General features: G+C 37.3%; 1 protein-coding gene across 1 annotated transcript; it reads left to right on the forward strand.

The window, feature by feature from the left end:
• Positions 1-15,208: 15,208 nt before the first annotated feature.
• Positions 15,209-20,170, forward strand: LOC131236004 (calmodulin-binding protein 60 A-like). The gene is made up of 3 exons (XM_058233100.1): positions 15,209-15,733; positions 19,168-19,328; positions 19,697-20,170. Exons 1-3 carry the CDS (start codon positions 15,256-15,258, stop codon positions 20,063-20,065), a joined length of 1,008 nt encoding a protein of 335 aa, XP_058089083.1. The 5' UTR covers positions 15,209-15,255; the 3' UTR covers positions 20,066-20,170.
• The last annotated feature ends 7,656 nt before the right edge of the window (positions 20,171-27,826 follow it).

Consider the following 27,826-nt stretch of genomic DNA (forward strand, 5'->3'; position numbering starts at 1 on the left):
ATGGTTAGATACATAAATGAATGGACGGATGGTTAAATATATGCATGAACATGTAATTTAATGGTTGAATGATCAACTATGTTGTCAATTGAATGGTCTAATGGTTGGATATCATGATTAATGCATGGATGATGAATAGATCAATGATCTAATGGACAAATGATCCTATAAATGCATGGATAGATAAATGAATACATGGACGGACCAGATTTCCTATTTAAAAAATTGCTATAGCCCTAGAATTTTCTAGGGTCCTTACATTGGAACTTGGGAGGGTTAGCCCAAATTTGGTCATTTCCCCCTTAATTCAGTTGAATGGTTGCAATTTAACTTAATTGAGCATCGCAATGCATCCTAAAGCATGTTTTCTTTGACATGAAAACATTGTATGGTTTTTCTTATATGCTTGAGTTACGGAAGACTTTGTTACATAAACTGATAATTGTTGTTTAATATTTCTTGCCCTCTCTCTATCTCTCTCTCTCTCTCTCTCTCTCTCTCTCTCTCTCCCTCTGTCTTTCTCAGCATCACAAGTGAAGCTAAAGAGGCTTACAAGAATGAGTTGCTTTCTTCACTAAAGCCCGACATTCTTGAACTAGTGAGTGCATCTCTTTCAAATGATTTTGCAGTAAGGATGAACTCTTATATGTCTTTTGAATTTATTGTTATTGCACCAATCTAAGCACAAACCAATATTCATTTTGCTTTTACAGACACACACATATACACACACACACAAAATTATGTATAAGCTACATACATGTTAGTGTCAAACAACCATTTACTCCAAAAGCTTAAGCCGTCAAAGTGTGGTGTATCAATGTATATTGAGCGACTTTATTACTTTAACACCCCCCCGCACGTGCAGGGTGAGAACTCCGCACGGGAACATACTGACAAGGGTGGAGGAACACTCACATCATAAATAGGCTGGGCTAGATTTCCCGGTCCCTGGGCTGGATTTGATTTTTCTTGACCCCTCGTGGGAGAATAATATATTAGCGAGGCATATTTGCTACTTTCGAGATTCGAACATCGGAACTTACGCTCTGATACCATGTCAAACAACCATTTACTCCAAAAGCTTAAGCTATCAAAGTGTGGTGTATTAATGCATATTGAGGGACTTTATTACTTCAACAGTTAGTGCACTTGGTCGATATGTGTAGACACATGTATATATGTATATGCACATGTGTATATATATATATATAAAAGAAATGTTAATGTTCCAAATCTTTCAATTGATCCAAGGGACAGCCAATCATTGATCCAAATTCTCCATTCATTCATGCCACCACACACAATCCTTATATAAAATATCATGTTGATCGGAAGATCCTAACCCTCTAAATGTGGGCCATTTTGTGATAACTATTCATTTTCTTGGATCTCCATAAATGTAATCTGATCTTGTTTTTTGGCATTGGGTCATATAAGTGACATGAATGGAATGAATTCAATATTAACTTCTTTTTTTTTATATATATTATTATCAATTATTTATGGAAACTTGAAAGTGAATATGTTTAGCATGTTACAATAGATACTTTCATGGAATCTCTTTAGTAGGCCTCTAATAAAATAATGAAGTAGACACGATACCCATGATGGCTAAGGGAGAGTTGTGATGCCATAGTTGTTGAATATCCTAAACTCCATAATCATTCTATCAGGTTTAGGCTACCTATGATTAGTTTGTGATCATCTTGTGTGAGGTGAACCTACGATGGCTTTAGTTGGCTTAATCTCCACCATTGAGCACCTAATTGGCTATGTTGTTCACCATGGGATTGTGGATCTTATCTACATTGGACAAATCACATCAGATCACTTACCAAGAGGACCAACATGCTTAGGGCCTGTTTGGATTTACGTATAGGATTGTTCTCATTGTTCTTTTGTACGGACATGGTATTCATGACACTATAGTTCGTATCCGTCCATTTTCTCATTGACAAACAGACTATTTGGTTAAGAGTAAATTGAGATATGTATACAGTGTGGATTTGTAAATCGTTGTTTGGAAAAGGATGAGACTCGACCGTGGTGGATGGCTTATAACCATATGACAAACCCGAACGTGTAATGAACGGTCACACGCTACCATTTTTCATTCGTATCCATACAAAACCATTCTCGAAAGGTTAATAAAACACGATTAATATTTGGGTTAATACTTATCAGAAGGAAGCGGATGCAGGAAACACGTGTGAGGGTGGATAGATGGGTTTACCACTATCACTTGGATAATCCTAACCGTCAACCCCCATTTCGCAATGGCCAGTTCAGTTTCTTCCAAATCTTGGGACATAAAAAGTATGAAATCAATGTTATACTGAAATTAAGATACGTGCATTATCTATAAAATACCCGACAAAATGAGAGAAAATCTAAGTTTAAGAACTGTGCGAGTCCACAATAGGCTCTATCAACAACACAGAGACATCTCCATCCACGATTTCTGCTTCCAACAACTGGCGTGGCGTACTATCCCGTATGATATGAGAGTTGAAACGAACTAGGTAACTACTATATATATAAGCTACACCCAAATCACTACTTTGAAGAAGGCATTCATCATCCTCGAAGACTCATAATCTCCATCCACGTCCGACATGGAAGCTTCATAACTTCATGATTAAGAGACATTTATCAGTAGCATAGCATAAATAATACTTGGTACGAAAGAAGAGAAGATTATTAATATCTTCTTGCTTTTAAACTTGGCTGACCATTAATTTACACACTTGTGAACAGTGATATAATGCAATGGACTTATTAGTATCAGGATCAACACCTATACGTGACTAGTTTGCACTAGTGGGCTACAATCAAACCTCATTAATTAAGATATGAAAGTATAATATGGAAGTTTAGAATGGACATGATCCTGGAGCATCTTTACAATAAAGGGTAAAGCTAAAAAACTATATGAAAGACTTTCAAACACCCACATAAACACTGAAGAATCACGAAAACATAACAACGTCCACAACAAACAATGATTTCATCATGCATAATATGGAAGTTTTCAAAAGAAGGATCATCCTTTCAAACTCATGGAAACTTGAAAATGGAGTATTACCTCTACCGTCAAGGAGCACCTGGATATATCAAACCATAAAGAATTATTTCAAAATAGCGGTTAATGTGGAAGATGAAGGAAGATTACATTTTCTTTTATAGCCACTCCCGAAATGGTTCTGACGATCAATAGATATCATTACTCCCACTCTGGATGACATGCATAGGTCATGTCCCAGGTGTCAGGCGGTGAATCCATCTCCCGGATACACTGCAGATACGCAGTGTTGTCATTAAGATACACCTACAAAGAAAATCCTATTCGGGTGTATTGTATGAGATCCCCTCTTCGTAAGGTATAGGAGAAAGTTGGTGGCTACTCCCCTACGGTATACATCCAGTGAGTAGAGTTGTTTCCTGGAGTATTCAGACGGAAAGAGAAGGTACATGGAGGGGATATTATCCACCCCTGAGAGATGGATACTCTCTACATAAATCCAGCAATCACGACTTAAATCCAAAGTATAAAGGAAACAATACACGCTACCTGGCTTCTTTGAATCTGTTCGAACAAGTTCTAATAGGCGGAAGAAAGATGATTAACTGCAAGCTTCATACAGAGACTAAGGATATGTCATCTTCGTCTTCGCCGAGGAGGAAGATGCAAACATGCTGGCGAATGTCTCAGATTTGATGGCAGAAGGACAATCTTCTCTGTCCCAGTCCGTGAGAACGAAGAGATAAGATGAATGAGGGAGTAGCTGTGGAAAATGGACCACAGAACCATCTGCGGGAAGAATGGTTTTTCTTTTCTTTCTGGTGGTGCTGTACAATGAAAGCATTGCAGTACTCAATGTACTGTATACTGATAGCTGAGACACGTGTAGTTATTAAAGTGGTTCGGTGACGTACTCAAGGGGGATAGGCAGGTATATTGACTTTTGATGTTGTAAGGTATATTGAAGTCCATGGGTTAGGAGTACTATATTATTTCCTACCTGTACTCTTACCAAGATACCAAATTACCTTCTATATAAGATCCTATCCCCAAAGGTGATGATCAAAGTGTCATACGCCCCCTCCCTCCTTGCTTGGATGCCCAATCAAGGAGAAGGAAAAAAGAGAAGAAGAGAGAAAAGGGAGATCTACTCCCTGGCTTCAATACTATGTTGTGTCATTTCACCTTATGGATGGTTCTCAGTCTCTTTTCTTCTACTACAACATTAAAGTGTGGTGAAAAGAGGACTTTATGCTTGTCCCTCACTAGAGATAGATCAAGGAGGAACCTTTATTTGTGAAGGAACTCCACTAGTTCATCATCATTATCTTGTGGACAAGCAAAGGTATAATCTCAATCTGTTTAGATCTTTTAGAAACTTGATTGGATATACATGGAGATTGGATCCATGGGTTTAAAATATTGATTTCAACACAAGTTCATGCTTCAGCCATTCAAATCCATGATTTTTACAAGCCATAGATCAAATGGTTAGCATAATTAACTAATGCTTCTTTATAGACCTAAGCTATCCATGGTGGGGCCTATCAGAATGATGTGTCAAGATGATGACTGGACCTACTTCATTTCTTCCTTGAATCATGACTGTTCATTTTTCATGTCATTGATATTTTTCATATTATTGGCTAGATGGTTAGGACATCCAATTGGCGTGAATTTTGCTCCATGGCTTGCCCTTAGTTGTATGAATGAAGGAATAGTCCAATTTGACAATCGGACATCTCTCATGTCATTTAAAAGTTTGGAGGGCATTGCTAACCACCTCATAAAAATGGGGACATTAGCATTCCCTTTCTATCCATATATATGCATATACATATGTATGCATGTAATTATGCATGTCATGCATGCATATATGTGAACCTTGAAGACAAAAGATAAAATAGAAATGCCCTAGAATTGTCAGCCTGAGTCACCACGAGTCATGCCAGAGTGGACAAAGTTTGCAAATCAACTCGACAAGTTTTCTCTAGTCAGTATCAATTACTCTTAGGAGTGAGTTTCCCAGTGACTCGGCTTTAAATCTCACCGAATCAAGTTGACTTCACTGAGTTTCAAGTTCAGTTAATGAATTTTAAAACTACAATTCTGTCTAGGATGGTATGAACTAGATTAAAGGGTGGGTTTTTTTTTTTTTGTGTGTGTGTGTGTGTGTGTGTGTGTGTGTGTGTAGAAAAGGGAGGGGCTTAAATGCAAAAGAAAAAAAAAGATACTTATCATACATAAAATACCATAAACCACCATTACAAATTCTGGGCTGGTTTTCTTAAGCCGTTACGTAGACAAAAGAACACCTTTCATGGGTTGGGTTTGAGCTATAGTAAGACTTGCTATTAACTTTTATGGCACATAAAGAAAACACTCTAAGGAACTAATGATTCACTTTTTTATATTATCTTAGTCTCAAATGCCAGAGAATGAGACTTAGGCTCTAACAACACTGAATGGAACCTATGACCCTCACATAGCAATGAAAAGAAAATTTCTTGAGATATTTTAAATCAAAAATAAAAAATTATAAGAAAACAACGGAGAAAGGATACCTTTTTCATGATATATATGTAGAGGAATCTGTGTTTTACTTTTTCTTATGTGAATGTGAACTTTTTGTGTATTGTGCAGTGCGTAGTATCTTTAGTGACTATTTAACAAAGTACTTGTTTTTTTGAGATAACATTCCTAGTTCTTGCCCTAAACTTTGCTCCCTTTCTTCTCTCCCCTCTCCCTCTACACTTTCTATATGTTATCGGAGCTGATGAGATGCCAATTGAAGGAGCCTTTAGCAGGGTCCACTACCAATGTCATCAGCCCATATGGATTACTTTAGTGGTGTATGGTCAGGAGAATAAAAAAGAAGAATGGGATCTAAAATAGGATGATGTTAAAAGATTTATTGTAATTTTTTGAAAAATTGTTGTTAGTTTTTTTTTTTTTTTTTTTGGGGGCGCTGTTTCATGAAAAAAAAAAAGAGTCCTAATTTTGGTTTTTTTAGCCGCATTGTCTTTTCCAAGGGGTCAATTTGGATGCCTTTGCAATTATAAAGGGTTTACAGGTAAAGAATTATATAATTTGCCAAGATACCTGAAATTGCCTATAAAATATTTATAGGATGTGAACACTTTTGTAGGTTAGGAGCTTTTAAAATCTTGATATTTTGTTGTGGTTTAGATTATAAGTAATCCAATTATAGGATGATGGTAATATTTTTTATTTTTATTTTTTTGAATGAATCTGCCAAGATACCTGAAATTGCCTATAAAATATTTATAGGATGTAAACACTTTTGTAGGTTAAGAGCTTTTAAAATCTTGATATTTTGTTGTGGTTTAGATTATAAGTAATCCAATTATAGGATGATGGTATTTTTATTTTTTTTTGAATTCTTCAAGAGGCTTGCAACTGGCAGTCTCCTCTCTCTCTCTCTCTCTCTCTCTCTCTCTCTCCCCTTACAGCTAGCAACTATCTATAAACACTTGCGGTTTAAAGCCAAACAAGACAAACTTTAAGCATTTTTTCACCTAATAAGAGTTTCAAATGTAAACTATTTACAACTTAAAATTTTACAAGCATCCAAATAACCCCTAGGGTTTTTTATGGGGTTTCTTTCCATGGGTTTAATGTACTTGAGTGTTTTCCAACGATCGATACAAGTATTGTGTGATTTGGATGAGATTTGAGGGAGTTATGATTTTTTCATGGAATAGCTTTGTCGAATATGTAGAATTGGTTGTCTTAGGACCTATTTTGATTTGATACTTATTTGGATGATCATATATGGTGTGACGCCCTGTCATTGTTGCACATGTGGGCGGGCACACGTGGGCAGACACTGATGTGGGTGGGGCCTAATGGCCTAGGTGAGCTATCAATGGTTGGCAGGCTACTGTGCTAACAGGCTACTGTGTACGCAGTGGGAGGTTGAACTTGTCCTACATCGGAAGCGCTGTCCGAAGTAATGGTGGTTATATGTGGAGATTCACCCTATACTGTATAAGGCCTTTTGGGGGCGACCCCGAGAACAAAACCGTGTAGTTCCAGTGGGGCCCAGAGTGGACAATATCATACAGTTTGGGTATGGGTTGTTACAAATGGTATCAGAGTCGAGGACAGCTCTACCCTTGGTGGGGGATATTGTGACACCCCATCACTGTTGCACATGTGGGCGGGCACACATAGGCGGATGCTGATGTGGGCGGAGCCTAATGGCCTGGGCGAGCTACCAGTGGTTGGCAGGCTATTGTGCTGGTAGGCTACTGTGTACGCAATGAGAGGTTGAACTTGTCCCACATCTGAAGCGCTATCCGAAGTAGTGGTGGCTATATGTGGGGATTCACCCTATACTATGCTGTATGAGGCCTTCTGGGGGCAACCCCGAAAACAAAACCGTGCGGGTCTAGTGGGGCCTAGAGCGAACAATATCATACAGTATGGGCGTGGGCCGTTACATATGGTAAGGTGATGATGAATGGTAAATGTTTGGATAAATTTTGGACTCTTTTTTTTTTTTTTTTTTTGGATTTAGATGATCTCCTTCATACTTTGCAATTTTTTGAAATCATTGGGGGCTGTTTTCTAGAAATACTTATTTCCTAAAGTAATTTTTTAGAAGGCAAGAAATTTTTTATTACTAATCAAGTGGGGCCAAAGGCCTTGAAATACTACATCAAAGTATAAAGGGGATTAAAGAAGGCAAGGGGAGAAAGAAAAACCCACACCTAGGGCTAGGGAACAAAAAGAGAAAAAAAAGAAAGAAAAGAAAACCAAAGGCCCACACCTTGGTCCAGAGAAAAATACAAAAGAAAAAAGGCCCACACCTCGGGCTAGGAAGAACTAGAACAAGCTTGCCAACCCAATAAAAGACAAGAGCATGGTATCATGAGAAGAGGGAACATTAGCAAGCTTTAAGAAGTTATTTTTGTTACGACTTTAAATAACATTCACGTGGGATCTTATCTCATACAATAGAGTGTGAATAGCACAGGCATACTGTTGCAGTTCAGGAAGATAGGGCCGGATTTGTAACCATAGCCAAACAATCCCCATTACTACTCTCAAGAGTAATGTTTAGAATGTTAGAGGAACTTAATCTTTCAAGGCCAAAAAGAAGAATTCTACGACTTTATGTTGAGGACCATTAAGATCTTTATCACAAATTATCCCCCACATGGCCAACGAGTTAGGGGGAAAGTGAAGGAGACCCACTTTTCAATGCTTATATCTATCACGCTCTGAAATTCGACACCTAGGTTGGCTAGACTTCAATCCTGCATCCCAGGATATGACCCATATTATAAACATTCAAAAACCATTACATTGAGGCTCTTTTTTTTTTTTTTTTTCGATCTTTTCTTTTTTCTCAAAAGACATGAACATAAGTTTAAGAAATATACATCCACTAAACAATCACCGCTATCAAACAAGTCACACATAAACTTCTTATTCTAGGCTCTTTACAATAATATCTAAATTCTGAAGGAAATTAACTCTAAAACAAAATAAAGACAGCTACGTGCCTACTCCTTATGCTCCTCTGACTTGATCCTGATCCTAAAATTGAATTCCCAAAAGGATGAGCTTATACGTGCTAAGTGAGAATATTTCTTACAAGTTTCTAAAATTGTTACCTTTCAAAAATAAAGCTTTTATAAATAATACTTTCCAAAATTAACAAATGTATAAAAAATAGTAAGTTTCCAAATATACTAATTTTTCCAAAGATAACCAAAATCTAAATATATAGGACATTAGAAATAAGAATAATCACAAGGTAAAGATCATGTTTCAAATCTAATATGAAACATGCTTTCCAATATAGATGTTCATTCATAATAAACCAGTCATTAGAAACTTGGGCTTTGTTATCACTCATAGGCTAAAACCCTCGCTAATACAACACCATCCTCCAGTGTAAAATTCTCAATCTTGACATGCATAACTCCTCTAGGACCAAGGCGATGGACCATTCAAAATGGTTGGGTAAAAACAACTCTTACCGAACTTGGTAGAGGGGATCTTTTGCAATCTTAACATGCTCACCCATCCAAAGATTCTATGATAGAGATCCAAGAGATAATAATTGGGGTTTAAGGTCTTTCAAGATTAGGGTCACAGAGCCCAATTATTTTGCTTTATGAGAATTTCATCCCATTTGACAGTTTATCGTCCAACTATTTACAAGTGTTCCGAAGCCCTCAATGCATGAATTCCTGTTGAAATCATATGTCAAAACCACATGGAATCTTTGAATAAAAAAAACTTTTCATAATAAACTTTTCATAATTTTGGAAGCAGCCTGCAACCTTATGGCTCAGTGGTAGACTCACAAGACTTTCAACATGAGGTCATGGGTTCAAGCACCCATTGTGGTGTGAGTGCACGGGTGTGTGTGGGGTGTGTGATTGCGTGTGAAAAAAAAAAAAAAAAAAAACTCTTCATAACAAACTTTCCATAACAATCATACTTTCTCAAAGAAATTTAAGAACATGCAACCTTGTAACACATGAATGAAATAAACATGAATTACATAAAACTTTAACAAAAATATAATAGTTTAAAAATAATAAAACCTTGCTGGAAGTTTAGGGAAATTACTTAAAAGTCCCCCCAAGAAATTAATCTTTTACACAACGGTACAAATTTTCAAATATATATTAATGTTGTGTAGGATTTCGGGTGAAACGTAATGCGAAACTTGAAATTTAAATTCCATTGCTGATCTGAATAAATAAAGTAATCCAGATTATTAATAATTCCATAAATTTATATAATGTCCCCTAGAATTAAAATATTTAAACAATCAAATTCAAAATTCCAACTTACCCATTCGTATACACTGATTTCATTCAATATCTGTCGGATGGATTTGAAATTCAGGAAAAATGTATAAATCATTAATTCCAACATTATTTTAGAAGAAAAATATAGAATCTAAGATTAAAAATTAAGATGAACAAAATAGGAGAGGAATGAAAGAAAACCACAATGTAGAGTTAGATTTCAATCACATAAATCCATAGTTACAAAAAAATTAAAAATATACAAACAGACACTCATGGAACCATGTGATAAATCCCTTTACATCTGATCTAACTGCTCAATTAAGGAAGAAAAATCAGAGAAAAACACTGCTACAAGTCCTCCTCCTCCTCCTCCTCTCTCTCTACTCACATTTCACTTCACAAACCTACGGCCCTCTATATAATGAAGGGTCCCACTAACGTTACTCCACATGTGTGCAAGCACACATGAGAAGAAAGAACCCTATGCACACCCCCTCTCTAGATAATGTCATCCTACAAGAGCCCACCTCATTCTTTCAAAAGCTCTGGACTCCTTGACCAACTAGGTTATAGGTCTTCACAAGAGGCTCTCACGTACTAGGCTCCTGATTTAACTAGGCTAAGGGTCTTTACAAGAGACACTACCTCTTTCTAGTTTAACAAGGCTAGGATTAGATGAAGAGTAGTGGATCTACCATATGAAGAAGCTTCCTCAACCATAGGTATACGTACTGTCTCCACTATCACCATGACCACCTCTACCTCCTCCTAAGAATCGACCATCTTTGCCACCATGGGGAGCACCATGTCCAACACGGCCACCATGGCCTCCAAGTAAGCTAGAATAGGTGAATGAAGTAGATAATGCAAATTTATTAGATGCATTAACATGAGTATTGTCAAATTCATTTGCAAGAGATTCTCTCTGAACCGTGGGATAAAACTCTACCAATGAAGGAATGGTTACTCCTAAAATATCTAATCTTTTGTTGATTGATACTCTTTTGGGAATCTAGACAAAAGTTTTACTACTTTCATATCTTCTCACTACTTTTTCATAAGGGTGACATCTGATGTAATGGGATTAGTGTTCGAAGTATCGATGTCGCTACAAGTTTCATTGGCTAGGGATATGGAAACAATATCGATATTGCCGATAACCGAAAATGTGGGGAAACATGGGAAAATGATAGAATTTTTAGCGAAACTTCAAGAGATGTTAAAATGTACATATTTTCATATTTAGAAATAAAAAAATTGCAAAAAAGAATGCATACATAACAAGTTTCCATTTAATGGAGCCTTAAAAGCATATGTTGTTGTAAGAAATCAGTCCAGCCATCCCATCCAGCCTATTTAACCATCCAACCTTCCATCTAAACATCCATCGATATTGCAAAATATCAACAATGCATGATATTTCACCAAGAAATCATCAACAAGTGGAAAGAAAACGAAAGATTATGGTCTCAATATCGTGCATGTTGCGATATCGATAATATCGAGATATTATCAATATTATCAATTACAAATTGAACACTACATACAACCATGTGCCCATGAAAAAAATTGATATAAAAAAATTTCTAATAAATAAAAATTTGATGATCTCAATATATTGGCGATATTATTGAAACATTGTCGATACACTTATGATACAAGCATTACCTAGAATTTACATAGTTGAAAATATTATTGATACATTGGCGATATTGATGCATTGGCAATACGAGCGACACTTAGAATTTACGTAATTGAAAATATTGGTGATTATATTAGCGATATTGACACTTTGGTGATACTTAGCGATACATTGTTAATACCTGAAATTTCTGATACTACCAGCGTTTTCGGTATCACTACTAGTGTTATCATTATCGCTAAGCAGGAGATAAAGATAATATCGGAGATAATTCGAACACTGAATGGGATGATATATGGAAAGCTCTTCCCACATCCTAGTTAATTTTGCTAACTATTTACCAATGGGCTTATCTCCCTTTTGAAAAGAGAAGATTTTGTCGTATAGTTGATACACCCGAGTTTTTTCTCTTTTCCTGAGGAGTACATCTTCCTCATAGTATCACAACCATCTTTTGTCATGTTTAAATACACCAAATTAGAACTCACCTCAAACTCCATGTTTTTCCATAACTAGGTCCGAATTTGGGCATCCTCACACATTCATTGTTAGTATTTAGGATTGGATTTCTTCGGTTTAAGATCCATGATGAATTGATCCTTTCTGAGGGCTAGGAGAAATATCTCTATAGACTTGGCCGATAGACGATAGTACTTACCATTCAACTTCATAGAAGTTATTGACGTGTTGAAGAAGGATCCAAGTATTTTCCCAAGGGATGAGGAACTAATAACTACACTTTTGGGCTCTATACACTTCGCTATCAATTTACTTCAACACAATTGAAAAATGCTGACTTAGAAGCAGATCCGCACTAAGCAAAAATAAATGAGCAAATTTAAATGTCACCTTACAAGCTTTCATTATCCATCAAGGCACCTACGCTCTTTTTGCTAGTGGTCCCTTCTACTTGAAGAACAACGCAGAAAACAACATGTTTTCTACACAGAAGAATGACGAAATGTGCTTCTCAAGGTCTTATCTGTCCCCAATACTTTTGGAAGGCCCCCAAAACATTATCCAACAAATTAGGTTAGATTTGGAAGGATTACGAGGCTTGAACTACTACTAGAATAGATCTGATACCATGTAAACAGGTATAGAGCAGAAAAATATAGGAGAAAGTTGAGAGGAAGAAATAAGAGAGAATGAGGGAGAAGAGGAGAAGAGGGAAACGACAGCTTCTGGCCCTCTGTCGCCCCCACCTCCTTGTGTTATATTAGGGTAGAAACCAAGCATAGAATAAAATTACAGTAATGCCCATCTTGCTTAAACAACCACTTGAACACATAACAAAACATATCTTATGGGTCTAAAACACCACTAGAAACTCACACCTAAAGCCCAATAACAAGTTTAATAGTTATGATTGTTGTTTGTTAGCTTGACTTGATGAAAATCAAACACATAAGTCTTAATTGAAAAAAATAATAATAAAAAATCAAGCATAATTGAGGGTGGTGAGATATGAATACAACGAAAAGAAAAGTTGAAGAAAAATTTATGGTTTGCCCCTTCTGATATTTTCAAAAAAGGTTGATTCTATTTGATTTGTCGAATCTCACTCAAATCTTACAGTTTGAACCTCAAAATAGGCCTAGATCTAGTATAAAATTAGCTTCTAAGCTTCCTTCATGATTGAAACGAATAAAGAAATAGAAAATAAGAGAAAATTGTGAAATAAAATTTTTAAAACGAGGGCTATATGGTAGTAGTGGCCCATAGTCTTGTATTGATGCTAATAAGGGGCATATTGGCTTGTATTGGTTGACGTGGGTTGTTGCAGCCCATTTTTTCTCTAGTGGACTGGTTCACTCCCATAACATGTAATGAGGGTGACTGATACCATTACAAAATAACTGATACAGCCGTAATGTAACGGATATTCAAAACTATGCTACTAGTTGAATTCTGCTCCTAGCAAAGTATCATTGCTCGTATTATGCCCAGGTTTAGGACTGCTGGTTCAACTAGTGCTTATGAACAACCTGTGTATTCAAGACTCAATGATTATCTAGGATAGTCTATAGAGCAGGCGAGCTTTATGCCATTACATGGTTGAATGACTACCTAAAATTATCTGATCCGATCTAGTGAGCACAATGTGTGAGCAACCAGTCTCTCAGGCAACTCTTGGGCCCTTAACTACGTGCCTCAACATTAGAAGGATGAAATTGAATGTCGCTAAAAGTTCAATCACAATTGTCATGAGTGATGCATTCAAGTTGCATGCATTGTTAGGAAAGCATCTCAGTCGATTATGAATACATATCTGCATGGGGAAGATCTAATGATCGTGAAACCACAGTCATACAAATCTGGTACACGGTTATGATGCTTATCCTTATATTCTTTAATGAGCTTTTGTATATAATTTTTTTCCCATGATTTTCAAATGTTATAAGAATATGTAAGGTAGCCATTAAAGATCTTGGGATGTGATGTGTAGGAAGATGGTGACTTAATATCTATGCTACAGAGATAGTTGAGTCCTGGATGATCACTTCATATTCATGTGCAAGAGACTAGGCTTAATCACTAGACCTGAGATTTGCCACCCCTATGGGATTGAGTATAACATGGTGGATGTGGACCAGTGTGGCTCACTTGTGTTACTCGAGTGTGTGGACCCTACGTGATAAGTGTCCTGTGTTTGGAGATTTCATTGTTCCTATCTCTTTCTTTTTTCTTTTTTCTTTTACCAAATCCCTGCTCATCGCCACTTTCCTTTTTTGGATAGATCTCTGTTCCTACGCTTTCTATGTAAAGTAAATCTTTCTTCAAATCCTAGGAAAGAAAGGGAACCCCTCTTAAATATATGGAAGAGATAGAAAAGTAGAGAAAAGTGTTAGAGAGAGAGAGAGAGAGAGAGAAGAGTTGACAACAAGAGAGAAAAAGTGCCATATTCTCTACTCAATCTCGTCAACTGATCAAGTTTCATCTTTCCCCAATTAACATCATATGCTAAGAAACATCTCTCTCACATGAAATGTTTAATTCAAAAACATAGGCTAATATTGAAGTCTTAGTAATTGCAAAGAAGGATGCAATAGAGGAAATATTTGAGAAAAAGGTGGAAGCAGTAGAAGTACATGTGAATCATGTTAGGTTCCTCAATTACAGTGATGTTGACATCATAAGGTAGATAGAGAAAGATCAAAATCAGAATTCTTCCCAAGAGATGAAAGAAGCAATATACAAGAAATATGTGACTAATCATCAGAAATTCCAATGCAACAAGAATATTACACACCAGGCAGCATTCTTCTCTTCGGTTAGTAATGGAATTATCTACGTACAACTGTTCATAAAATTCATTTATCTGCTGCCTTGGCTTCCCCATTGAATTTGTATCATTTTCAATGCACGGCTAAAAGCAGAAGTTGAAAATATTGCTATAAACTAGATGTTTGTTTTACTGCATGAAAAATTGATACTTCCCCATGTACGTACTTTTTCCTTAAGGTTTCATGCAAGTGCATCTTTCTTTACTTGATGAGTTTGTATTAGTAGCATACAATGGTCTGTAATGAGTATAAGAAAGCATACAACATCCTTAAATTCATAGATCATAGATGATTTTTTTCAGGTAAGAAAGGAAGTTGAACGGTTACAACCAGAGCATTGTGCTTGCAAGAAACGGTGAGGACTCAGGCTCATTTGTGCAAAACAATATTCTGTAAGAAGCCAATGGAAAGAACCCTTATGGTCTGAAAGGTATGAGATAATAATTTTACATGGTAAATAACTTTTTACCCTTTCTTTCTTGCATATGTTGTGGTAATCAGATGGATAATTCAGCCTCAAGAAGCTTACAACTCAAGTTCATAAACAAGCTTACTCTTCCGAGTTTCACTATGGAAAATGTTAAAGGAGAGGACTCTTCTGTTCCAAGTATAGCTTTAGTTGATGTCCAGACTGAGCAAATTGTTAAATCAGGTCCCGAATCCTCGATGAATTTGGAAATGGTACTCCTTGAAGGACATTTTAAAGGCAATGACGACGGCAACTGGACATCCATACAGTTTAGCAATCATATTGTAAGAGAAAGAGAAGGCAAGCGGCCACTTCTTATTGGGGATATGTCTCTAACTATGAATGAGGGAATTGCTGTGGCACATGAGCTGAAAATTACGGATAATTCAAGCTGGACACGGAGCCGTGCATTTAGGTTAGCTGCAAGAGTTGGAGATGGTTATTTTGATGGAATGAGAGTAAAAGAAGCAATCACCGAACCGTTCGTGGTCAAGGAGAATCGTGGAAAATGTAAGTATATTTTATCTGAGTAAATCTTTATCATTGATTTATCAAAAGGTGGGAGCATGTCACCATAACTTTATTAAAGAAATAGAGGAAGTAAAAAAAGGAGGGACCAAACCAAACCCCTCAATAAATCAATTAGCTTAGGTCCTACACAAGAGCCTAGGTCCTATACAAAAGCCTAGGTCCTACATTCTTACACGAACCTATCAAGTTTGGGTCACAAACTCTTACCATCAATCCTACACAAGAAAAGAGAGTATGGAATCACTCAATGACACTTATCGAATTGAGCTTCGTTGATGCGTCATTCTTGAGTCGCTTCTTCAAAGCTCTCCCGAGCTTGAATCTGCTCCTTAATTGCTCCCTTAATCATGATGTCGATGCGTTGCTAATGCTTCAACTCCAACATCAAACACCCTGCATGCGATGCTCCAATGCGGTGACCAAGGTGATGAGAGGTTGGGTGGCATCTCCAATGCGGTGACAATGTCCTCATCACTTTCCGACCAATCTTCTATACCTTACTATCTCTTCAATTATATCTCATTTTCTCACCAACTAGTTTATGATTCAAATCTATAGTTGTTTATCAACTAGCTTAGTGCCGGCTTAGTTCCATGAAGGTATGTCTTTGTGAGCAAATCCAAAGCATATTTTCAGTGAGATAAATTAGGCTCTTCATTTAATTAGACAACTTCCACACCAAGAAAGTATCGAAGATGGCCTAGATCTTTCGTTCGAAAGTGACTTTGTAGATGTTTCTTAAGTTCCTCAATTCCCTATCGTCACTCCTTGTAACCACAATATCATTAACATATTTAACTAACATAATCAAACCTGAGGCAACTCATTGCATGAAAGTGGAATGATCAGAATGACCTTGAACAAAAACTTAAAGATACAAAAATATACTATATTAATGCATGGTTCCATTTCATGATGATACTTTGCATTCTTTATTGCAACAAAATTTCTAAAGGTTCCCTTTGTCCAATGAAGTTAATTGGTTCTAAAAATGTTGAGTCCCGTTTGTAAAAAATGAATCGTATTTTGGGACCTCATTCATAGCCCTACTAGTTATGCTATAATATGTCAATGCGTTTGTACCTTTATTTATGGGGTAGATGATCTTTTCAATCGAATACGGCTCAACTAGTTGCATGGGATTTCTTTATGTTTATGGTTCTAATAATTTAGAAAAATTGAGCCCATGGTAAAAGCCTCAACCATATTATTCATGTTCTCTATTACACGGCCCTAATATCAAATGGATGTCACCAATGCCTTCAATGAGATCTCCAAGTGAGATAGATTAGATTCTTCATTTAATCAGGCACCTCATGCATGGTTTTCTCAATCGAGTATATAGACAGTCCTTATTGAAGGATATATTTGAACAGTCGCTCTCCTATGCGTGGATGATATGGTTAACATGGGAAACTACCTTGAAATAGAAACCTAATTGCACATAGCAACTAAGTAAATAGAATAAAGTATGCAACTAAAATTAGGTAATTAGGGCTGGAAGAATTTTAGTTGGTCCAGAATTATACCATAATTAGAAGCCAAAACATAAAACAACTCTCCTTTATTCAAGAGATACAGAGGAATTTTCCTATATTGGAAATACTTTCCAAAAGTGGAGAGATTTCCACCAAAGGAGGGACGTCCATGGCCTTGGAACCATCCAAGAATCTGGGGCTCACCACACCAATTTGAGATACCCTCGAAGTCTATCCCTTGTATAGATTTGAATATCGGTATCGTATCGGCCAATATAGCCATATCATAACTGTATCCGCACGAGACAACATGTGATGCAAGGTCTTGTCGGTTTAATAAGAAAAAATTGACTCGTACTCTACCGGTAAGGGGGCTTATCAACACTGATACGGGGCTGATACAAGCTGATATGCCCATAAAAGCTTTTTTTTTTTTTCAAAATTCCACTCATGTCTCTTCTTTTTTCACTTAAACTATTGAGGAAGCTTAAAAACTCATTTTAGGCTAGATCTAGACCTATTTTGGGATCAAAAGAAATGATTTTAATAGGATTCGACAAATCGAAGCGAAGTGAACCATTATCATCAAAGAGTTGTCCGATATACCATCATATGCATGTACAAAAAAAAGAAGAAGAAGAAGAAGAAGAAGATAGATTCTTGAATATTTTATTATTCTCCTTTTCTCTTGATATTTTTCTTAATCCTTTAGATTTTTTTTAAAAAAAAAAAATCAACTAGTTTGATCCGGCATTATCCGATACAGACCAATATTGATACACGACATCCGTGTCGTATCTTTTTTTTTTTGCCAGGCTCATACACCCCTATACCGATATTCAAAACCATGATCCATTGTTGAAAAAATATGGTAGACATTAATGTGTCCATTTTGAAGGATGGTGAAGGTCAAACAAACCAACAACATAAAATGCATGAATGATTGAGCTGACTGGCCCACCTACGATGATAATTTCATCATCCATCTACCATAAAAATAGAAAATTACACGGACGTATTTAAATAAAGAAACGGCTTAAACAAGCAAGTTTCCAACCCTTTAATTTCTTAAACATAGAAAAATTAAAATAATAATAAAGTCCCCCCAATTATTGATTGCTGCCATTCCATCCATTAATGATCTCACACAATCATAATCTTATTAGAAAAAATCTAGCCCTTCAAATTATTCCCTATGCCCAAATTAGCCTATGATTCAATTTCGATGGACAATGATATAGAAAATTGAATCAATGGGATCCTATAATACGAAACCCCAATCTAGACGAATTTGAAACTCATGTTGCTTAGAACATGCTCTTCAAATTACATGTCCAAATCAATTCAGGAAAAACAGATTCGAATATATAAGAAAATCAAGAAACTTGAAACCGAAGATCATGCGTCTAATACCAGTTTTTTATGGTATTTTAGAAAGACAAACATGAGCATGATTTTCATAATTGTTCTCATAATCTGAACAAGGAGAACACAATGTGTAGATCCTGAATTTCTAGAACAAAACAAAAAACGAATGGTTCATATCATATACCTCAGAAGAATGCGGTGAAGGATGAGATTGCTGATGTCGATCTTCTTCAAATCGAAGAAGTCACCCTACAATCTATCCTTAATGAAGAACAAATGCCCAGAAAAACCTAGATCCTGCTACAGGACTGGAATCTTGATCCAAGGTTTGAGATCTACCCAAGAGGTGGACCTCACTTTTACAGAAAACCTGAGTATTTGTGAGTATCCTCATGTCAGTTTCATATAATTCCTCCATATCAAAGTGGTCAGTTTTGCATGAACTATTGGCCTGTTCTTCATATATCCTTCTTTGCAATGTGCATAACTTGTAAACCCAGAATCCTCAATTATAAGTTATCTAACAGTTGGAAGCTATAAAACCAAACTCTTGGTTTTTCTTTGCAGCATACCAGAAGAAGCATCCCCCCTCATTGGATAATGAAGTATGGAGCTTGGAAGAAATTGGTAGAGATGGTAATATTCATAAGCGTCTAAAGGGAGAGAACATCAATACTGTAAAGGACTTTCTGATAAAGCTACATACAGATACTCCAAGGCTCCAAAATGTAAAACCTCATGTCACCTTCATTGTAACTTACACCATCTAATCATGCATATACATATACATACATACATGTCTGTCTATACATATGTGTGTGTGTGTGTGTCAAACTTCTGATCCATCCATCTAGTGATACCCACCATGTTGGTCCGGTTATTAAGTGGGCCTGTGTACAAAATAAAATAGATAGTGAAACCAAGTTTTTTAGCCATCCATTAGTTCCGTACACTATGGCCCACCTGATGATCTGGTCAGCCTGATTATTGGTCATGGAAATCTCCACAATGTGGCTTTCTGGTGTATGGATTAGATGTTCCACATATGTAGATGCATGGAACTAGGAAACCTTATTGTTTAGGAAAGCATGTGCAGATCCTACGCTTCCGAATCAATGACAAGAGGTGGGAAGTTATAAAGAACCATGCAGAAGAATGTGATCTTGGTAGCGAAACGTATGTCTATTACTCCAAGGTCGAATGGGGAAAGGGAGTTGTCTTCAACATTGTGCGAGCAGTGAAAGGGTTCCTCTTCGAAGGGAGACTCATTCCCATCAACGACCTTCCAGAAATCCAAAAGGTACAACATTCTTCTTTCCCTTTCTCTTTCTTGGAGTTTCTTTTCCATCTTCAAGTGACTACTTACAACAGTCAGAACCTTCAAGTTTCATGGGACAATATGGGTATGGATGTGGAATCATATGGCTCAACCTTACCTGAATATTTTATATTCAAGAACATGTAGAAATACATTGACTACTAAGAAAGTACGAAATCAGCAAGTATTTCTATTTATTGTGCTTGGAACCCTAAAAATACTTAGCAGCGGTTTTGTTGGGATCATTCAAGCAAAAGAGGCATTTTATTTTTATTTTTTTCATAAAAGCTAGCTTGCAGATTTTAGAGAAATAGATTTCATACCAATAGTTAGAGTGTTAAAGATCCTCTCTTTCTATGCAAATGTTGTTTTTTTAAAAATCCATAGAATAGCTTTCTCAATACCGAATCAAAGTAAGCATAACAAAGAATCCATTTCCTACAAATACACTCTTTCCAAAATGATGGCCTAAATTATGCGTCACTCTTCCTTCTTTTTATCCAAAGCGTGTGAAGCCTAGTGATCTAGGACCGATGCATGAACTCAAATATTGAGGAGATCAATCAGCAAAATTAACTTAATTAATATATATATATATATATATATATATATATATATATATATATATATATATATATATATATATAGAACTTGCTATCATCATCACAAATATCAAAATCCTAAGAGAAGATCATCCATAATTCTAGCCTAGGTTATCAAACATGATGTTACAAGACCATTAAATAAATGAAATTATAATTTAATGGATGTAGGGACATCTAAATAGCATAGGGTAAAGCCTATTTCAAAGGAGAAGACCAAATACTGCATATGGTGAAATTAGGGTTTAGGGAATTTAGGGAAAACTTGAAAAATTAGGGATTTATAGGTTTAGAATTAGGGTTTGGAAAATGGAGAGTATGGTTTTGATGTAAGAGTAATGGAAAGCCAAAGAGATAGGAGTGTGGCCGCATAGCCAACCCTATAGGTTCACACGTATAGTCATACGGTCACACATGTGGGCTAGGCTGTGAGGGTTTGGGTCTTTAAGGTTTGGTTCGTTGATAAGTGTGGAAGGATGAAAGATTGGAAGAATGGGGAAGGTTTGTGATGGAGAAAAATGAAGAACTTGAAGAATACCTCGATGGTTGATGAATGAATGATAATGAGAGTGATAAATGGGTGCGAGGTATCTCCATTGATGAAGATTTGAGTCTCACCAATCTTTCTTTCAAATCACATAAAAGTCACCTTCAAATCACATGAAGATAGAAGAAGAAGAAGCAAGGAGCATTTCTTTTTTTTTTTCTTCTTCTTCTTCTTCTTCTTTTTTTTTTTCCTAAAAAACCTGACGAAGATAGTTCACACGCCCACCCCTCTTTTATAGCTTCAATAAATTTCAAAAATTACAAATTCAACTGTCTTATGAAATTTGATGAAAATGACTGTAACGCCCTGAAAATCGGGAGCCGAGTAGAAGTCCAACTCCCGAGTTCCAACGCATCACTTATACAACATATTTAATGATGATTAATGTTGTCCATATTAGTGCATTAAACATGAGTGAGATCATACCAAAACAACATATTATACTCCAGAGACAGTTAAATTACGCAAGCGGAAGACTGTAAGAAATGGATATAAAAACATATAAGTCATGGTACATCTCCAGAGTATAAACACCTCCCAGGTGAAATATTACAAATACTATTTTAAGTTACAAAATGTAAAAAATGTGAGAGTCCTCTACAAGTGTAACCCTGAAGCCCCATCGATCAGAACGGTTTATATGAACCCGCCTGAATACTGCATATACGAGAAAACATCTTCCTCGTCTTCGAAATCTAGCTCTACCTTGCCAGTCGGGTCTCCATCTGCAACTAAGACAGAGTCTAGTTGGTGTTTAAAACACTATCCCGTAACGCGGGAGTGAGTGATCAACTCGGTGGAACAATAAAGCAAAGGTTAACATGTTCTCAATTCAGTTAAGTAATGATAAAACAATACAATCGAACATCCCTAAGTACTTTGATTAATGTAGGAATGGTATGTATAAATGATGCATGCCCTCGCCTGCACTCCCTCAGCGATCTTCATTTAACGGTCACGCATGTCAGTCACTTCCTCGTGCTCTCTACACATCGTTAAACGACACATGCAATGCGGTGCATGAGTATGATTACCAAGTTCTTATTAGTCTTTTTCATACAGCAGGATTGGGAAGCTAAGGTACCTCCCTTGCATCAATTCCCAAACGATGATCCATTCTAGGGTCGTCAGTCCTAGTAAATCTCATACGATGTTACGGTTCTAAGTCACTGCAAAGGGCTCGTCACCTTATCAGTGCAGGCCTAGTTTGTACTCCTATTGCTACGTAAGGGCTCGTCGCCTCTACGCAGTCTTAGCGTACGCTTGAGGTTACTACAAAGGGCTCGTCACCTTATCAGTGTAGGCCGACAGCTCGAATACAGTGTCCCATATCACCATATTCGGCTCACGAGGCTGTGTTGCTCATTGGACACTATGGGGAGGCTCGTCTCCTTAGCGTAGGCCGACAGCTCGACCACGGTGTCCCATACCACCATGCCCGGCTCATGAGTCTTAGCGGATTGAGGTACCAAGGTTAAAGGGGTTTTCACTGGTGAGTTTGGTACCTTAGATTCAAGCAGTAGCGTCCATACATGGTGAACATATATCGGGTCAATCGGGTTACTTGACAAGCTCAACTAGTACGAGCGCACGTTGAGTTGATCGACATGAAGTGCGTAAGCACTCCGTGTGGCCTAACCACTGCCGACATCCTAAGTACGGCTCAGATTCATCGATTACGTCCTATGTGGCGAAACAACCTCAGCCACCTATTCAGTGCCTGTTACTGATTGCCTGGACTATTCCGTAGTCTTAAACACATTTAATTATAACAGATAATCATACAAGATAATCAGAGCAGTAATGGATCAACAATTCCAATCATACAAGCATGTGAGTATTTGATGGATTTCAACTTAAACATAAATTCAAACATATGCAGTCCTTAAATAAAACAGACAAAGAATGTAAGTTACATGGAGGAAATCATACACATCATTAAGGTAGTTGAGAATCTCATCTCAACACCCATGTAAAGTACAATTACTACATGCCTGATCATTCAGACATTTCTACAAGCACTTAGACTACATATTCCAACATACATAGATTAATTTACTTAAAACGTATATTATAACAAATCCTTTCATATAGGAGTTGCAACACATACAACGATCATGTATTACCAAACATCTATCATAACAAGTATTAATCCTAATTCCAGATTCATTTAGTCATATCAACAAATACAACGAGAATCATCGTATCTAAGCATGTGATAGCGATTCAAGTCAGTCATAAATCATTAACCAACATTGAAAGCCTTGAAAACCATAACCTATACGTTTATAGTCCGCACCTTTTGCTGGTAGACTCGTAGCGAACTCAGTTTTACAGGCTAAGTCTTGTCTACGGCACCACAATAGCCTATAACAGGGAATAGGTTAGCTAATTCATCTATTACGCGAGTCGGAAACCCTAAGACAAGTTAGGGTTAAGTTTTCTGACCCAGTACGAAGTCGGAATTGCCTGTATAGCGATACAGGAATGGCGGTTGAGTGCGTGGAGTAGCAGGATCGGATCCCAGGAAGAATCTCCAACTCTCACCCTCACTTTCTTTCCTTTCTCCTTCTCTTTTCTCTATTCTCTTTCTTAGGGTTTTAGAATTCGTATGGAATATGACAGAGAGTGTTTAAGGTCCTTATATAGGCCCAGGACTGATGGAAATGGCCCCAGGGCCAAGGTATACTTAGGTTATATCCAAAGGGCGTCTGTTTCAGCCCAACGGAGCACTTCTGGTGGCCCCTTTTCCATGTGCGGTCGGACTTAAGCTCCCTGACATTGGATTTAGGTCAGGCTGAGTTTTCGTTCCGATCGGGTTTACAGATCAGCCGTGGTGGACCAGTTTCAGTTCAACGGTCACGGTCACTCGATCAGGGCCACAAGTACATGGCCATGTATGGGACATTTCCCCTGATCCGAGGGTGTATTTGGGTCAGATTCTGACGGTCTGAATCCTTATATTTGGCGCGTAAGTGACACGACTCAAATTACTTAAATTCGGATTTTATTTCTAAGGGTATCCACGTTTCTCACACACTTTGTTCTAGGCTCAAGTTGTGCATTTCTAGACACAATTAAGACTTGATTTCCGAGGGGGTTGTCAAGTCCAGTAATGCGGTCATAACTGTATAGTTTTGCGGTCATCAGACTTTCGACGTGCGGTTCAGGTCCGATACGGAGTTTCGGTGTGCTTTCGAGAGCAACCGGGTTTAGGGATAGATTCTAGATTTCAGGGTAATGTAGCGTCAATGATACTGCACAGTTTGTGTCTTGTAGACCATATTTAAAGTGATTAGTGCTAATTTCACAAGTATTCTAGTTTAACACTTGCTGATATTAACTTAATTTCTAAAGGTTTTGGTCCTGGGTGATTTTTGCCTGAGGTGGTACTCGGGTCCTTGTACGGATTTTTCCGGGACATTACAATGACCCTAGTCTAAAGAAAAATCAACTAAATCACTCATAATGTGTTGAAACATAAAATAATCATAAACTAAATCCTAAAATATGATAGAATCTAAAAACTGATGAAGACGATCCGCGATCAATGGCTTGATCATGTGATTTATACGATCCAACAGACCGATCATCATGTCCCTCGAATCTGACAGTCTAACCCACTCCCTAAAGCAGCCCATATGTATCTTCCCAATGTCGGGTCTTCCAAATGCTCGCACATACACATGGGGTCTTCAACCTGATCATGGGTAATCGCCTAACCACAAAGAAATCGGTGTGGCATGCCTCTTCATCTAATACGTACACAAATGTGTATGTGAAGTGATGTCCTCCTTGGCTAAGAAGAGTTCGCCTTTAGCGGATTAAAACTCCTATAGTGCTCCAAGATATCTGGATTCAAATATTGTAGCTCGTCCTCTATAATCTAAGTACTATTTATTACCTATTTACCGAGCATTTCCCAATGGAATTAAAAATCAAACAGCCCCTAAAAGGGGTGGTGATGTGGAAAGTGAAGTAAATGGTCTTTCCTTTTAGCCTTTGGTTAACACCCTCGAATTATTTTTGTGTATGCAAGTCTATGATATGTATACATGCTCACTCATAAGGGTTCGCACATGCACAAACTTGCGCAGGTGCGGAAATGTGGTCACACATGGGGGTAGCCGGGGTGCACACTCACATGTAGTTCTAAACAGGTTTGGAAATTTCCAATTCATTACATGGTTGGCTGTGATCTAGGCCGGGTAGTGATCAGCATAATGAGCCATTGATGGACTGAACACTGGGCCATGTGATGGATAGTCCTGACTATTGATCAGGAGTGATCTACACGCACATGACGTGCACATGCTACAGGTTCCACTGGGCCATGTGATGGATAGTCCTGACTATGAACAGCTGCTATCGTGAAGAGTAATAGTGTTACCTTATGTCGCTGGACAGGATCAACGGTTGGGGATCCTCCTCACCTCATGGTCAAGAGGAGGTTTTGGATGGATGGACGGCTAAGAAGCTCCTACTTCATGACGAATGGACTAAAATTTGGTGGGTCCCATGATCTGAATGCTCTAAGAGGCCTTTAGATGGTAGCTACTAATGAAAAAGGGTCCATACGTCCTTCCCAAATGGGCAACGATGCATGTAAACGAAGATGAGAAACATCATTCATGGCTGTCTTGGTGAGGCTGCAACAAATCCAGCTTTGGATCTGTGATCGGGGCCCATCTAATGGACGAATTTCCTTGCTCACTGCTAAATCACAAACAGCTCCTAGAGTATCTAGATCGCATGAGATTAGCCTGCCATAAGCAGGGCATGAAACCAGAAGTAGAACTGAGTATCAAGCAGAACTAAAATCAAATTATAAAAAGGATTGAGATTGGTTAGGAAGCTATAGATAAATTTCGTTTAGAACAATGATCAGATCTGCCATGGAATGTTGTAGGGAATGGCCAATGATAGGCTTCCACATCTGGTTCGTCGGAGTCCTCGAATCAGATCAATGGTCGAATGTCGATTGTGGTTCACGGCTACTGTTGATCTTCAAATACAGATCCAGATCTATTACTGATCTCAAACTGGGATTTGGCGTCTTGGAGATTGAATGGGATCTAAACAGGTGTTGGAACGCTGGCCTTAGATGAGGACAGATCTAGGTGCTAATATTGATCGTTGGCCATTGAACATGGGCCATTGGCTTCAATTGTTGGCCGCTGATCATTGGCCACTAATCAGGAGCCATTGATCTAGGCATATTTGAAGAGGAGAGGGAAGAAGAAGAAAGAGGGAAAGAGGTGGATGGAAATTCTAACCTTTGTACTTGTTGTTGTTAATGAAATGAGGAGCTCTCTACCTTTTTGATAGAGGAGTGCGAGCTGTCACATGGCGTTCTCTAATAGTTTCATATAAGCGCCAATGACAGCTGGGTAATAGCTCTATCTAACTAAGCAGCATTTGCTACATGATGCGCCATGTCATCTAATTTACTTAACCAGCGCACCTTGTTTTCTTCTGCATAGAGCAGTCTTAGGTAAATGATCTTGTCTTACTCGTCAATAGTTTTATTGGGATGATCTTGTACTTGTTGAAAAACTAACTTGAAGAGCTAAGATCCAAGCTTAGAATGAACCAACAATGCCTGCAACATATGTAAGGCATCCTCACTTTCAACTGTTTAGTCAAAAACACACATCTTCATTATTCGGGGCAAATATTTCTCATTATAATTCAAGTTACAGCGAAACTAATTTTATGTAGAAGTAGACTCGATGAACTTTCAAATGGCTTATTTACCTTGAACGGACACCGTTTGCCTCTGTCAATTATCTCGAACATTGCCACAAGTGTTGTCCAATTTTCAGCAACTTGGAAAGTGTAACTTTTCACGCGTTAATACTTGTAAAATCACGCATGCTTGCATGAGTTCTTAACTTTGGTTTGTCTTTATCAAGTAAGCTGACTTCGGTCAAACATCCCTAAATCCTCAAGTAATTAAGATTAGGGTTTTTGCCTTTCCATATCTCATATGCTAAGGTGATGGTTTTTCTAAATGGAATTTTGTTTTGTATGTGAGCCATTTCCCAGAGGTTCAAAGGCAACCCTTAACTAGTGAGCATGCAATTCAACATTTCTATCAGTGACCTGTTATTTATTTCTGTCATTTCATTTCGTTATGGGGTATAAGTTGCAGAGAATTAATGTATGATTTCATTAGTTTCATAAAACTTATTGAACTCATAAGATAGGTGTTCACCACCTTTATCTGATATAAGAATTTTAATTCTTATATTATGATAATTCTTTACCGTAGCCTTATATATCTTAAATTTATCCAAGGCCTCATCTTTTGTTCTGATAGGATGCACATAAGTATATCTAGAGTGGTCATCGATAAAAGTGATAAAGTTAATCACCTCAAGAAGCTTAGATTCTCACATACGTCACCATGTACCAACCTTAAAAGCTTAGTTTCTCTTTCCACCCTTTTAAAGGCCTTTTGGTAATTATGCATTTGCTATAAGTTTCACATTTGTCTAAGTGATCATTATCAACTTTATTAATTAACCTTAAATTTGACATTCACTTTATAGAATAAAAATTCACGTTTCTTAATCTACCATGTGAAAGATTCATTCTATCAGCCATATACACAGAAAAGACAATGTTTATTTCATTAATAATGTTGAGTTTGAATATTTCATTGCAAGCACGTTATTTTTCCAACAAAAGTGACATTCTTTGATAAAACAAACTTACTGGATTCAAACATCATTTTAAGACAATTCTTACCAAGTA

The sequence above is a fragment of the Magnolia sinica genome, unplaced genomic scaffold (assembly GCF_029962835.1).
Source record: "Magnolia sinica isolate HGM2019 unplaced genomic scaffold, MsV1 ctg116, whole genome shotgun sequence".
In the NCBI taxonomy this organism is placed as follows: Eukaryota; Viridiplantae; Streptophyta; class Magnoliopsida; order Magnoliales; family Magnoliaceae; genus Magnolia; species Magnolia sinica.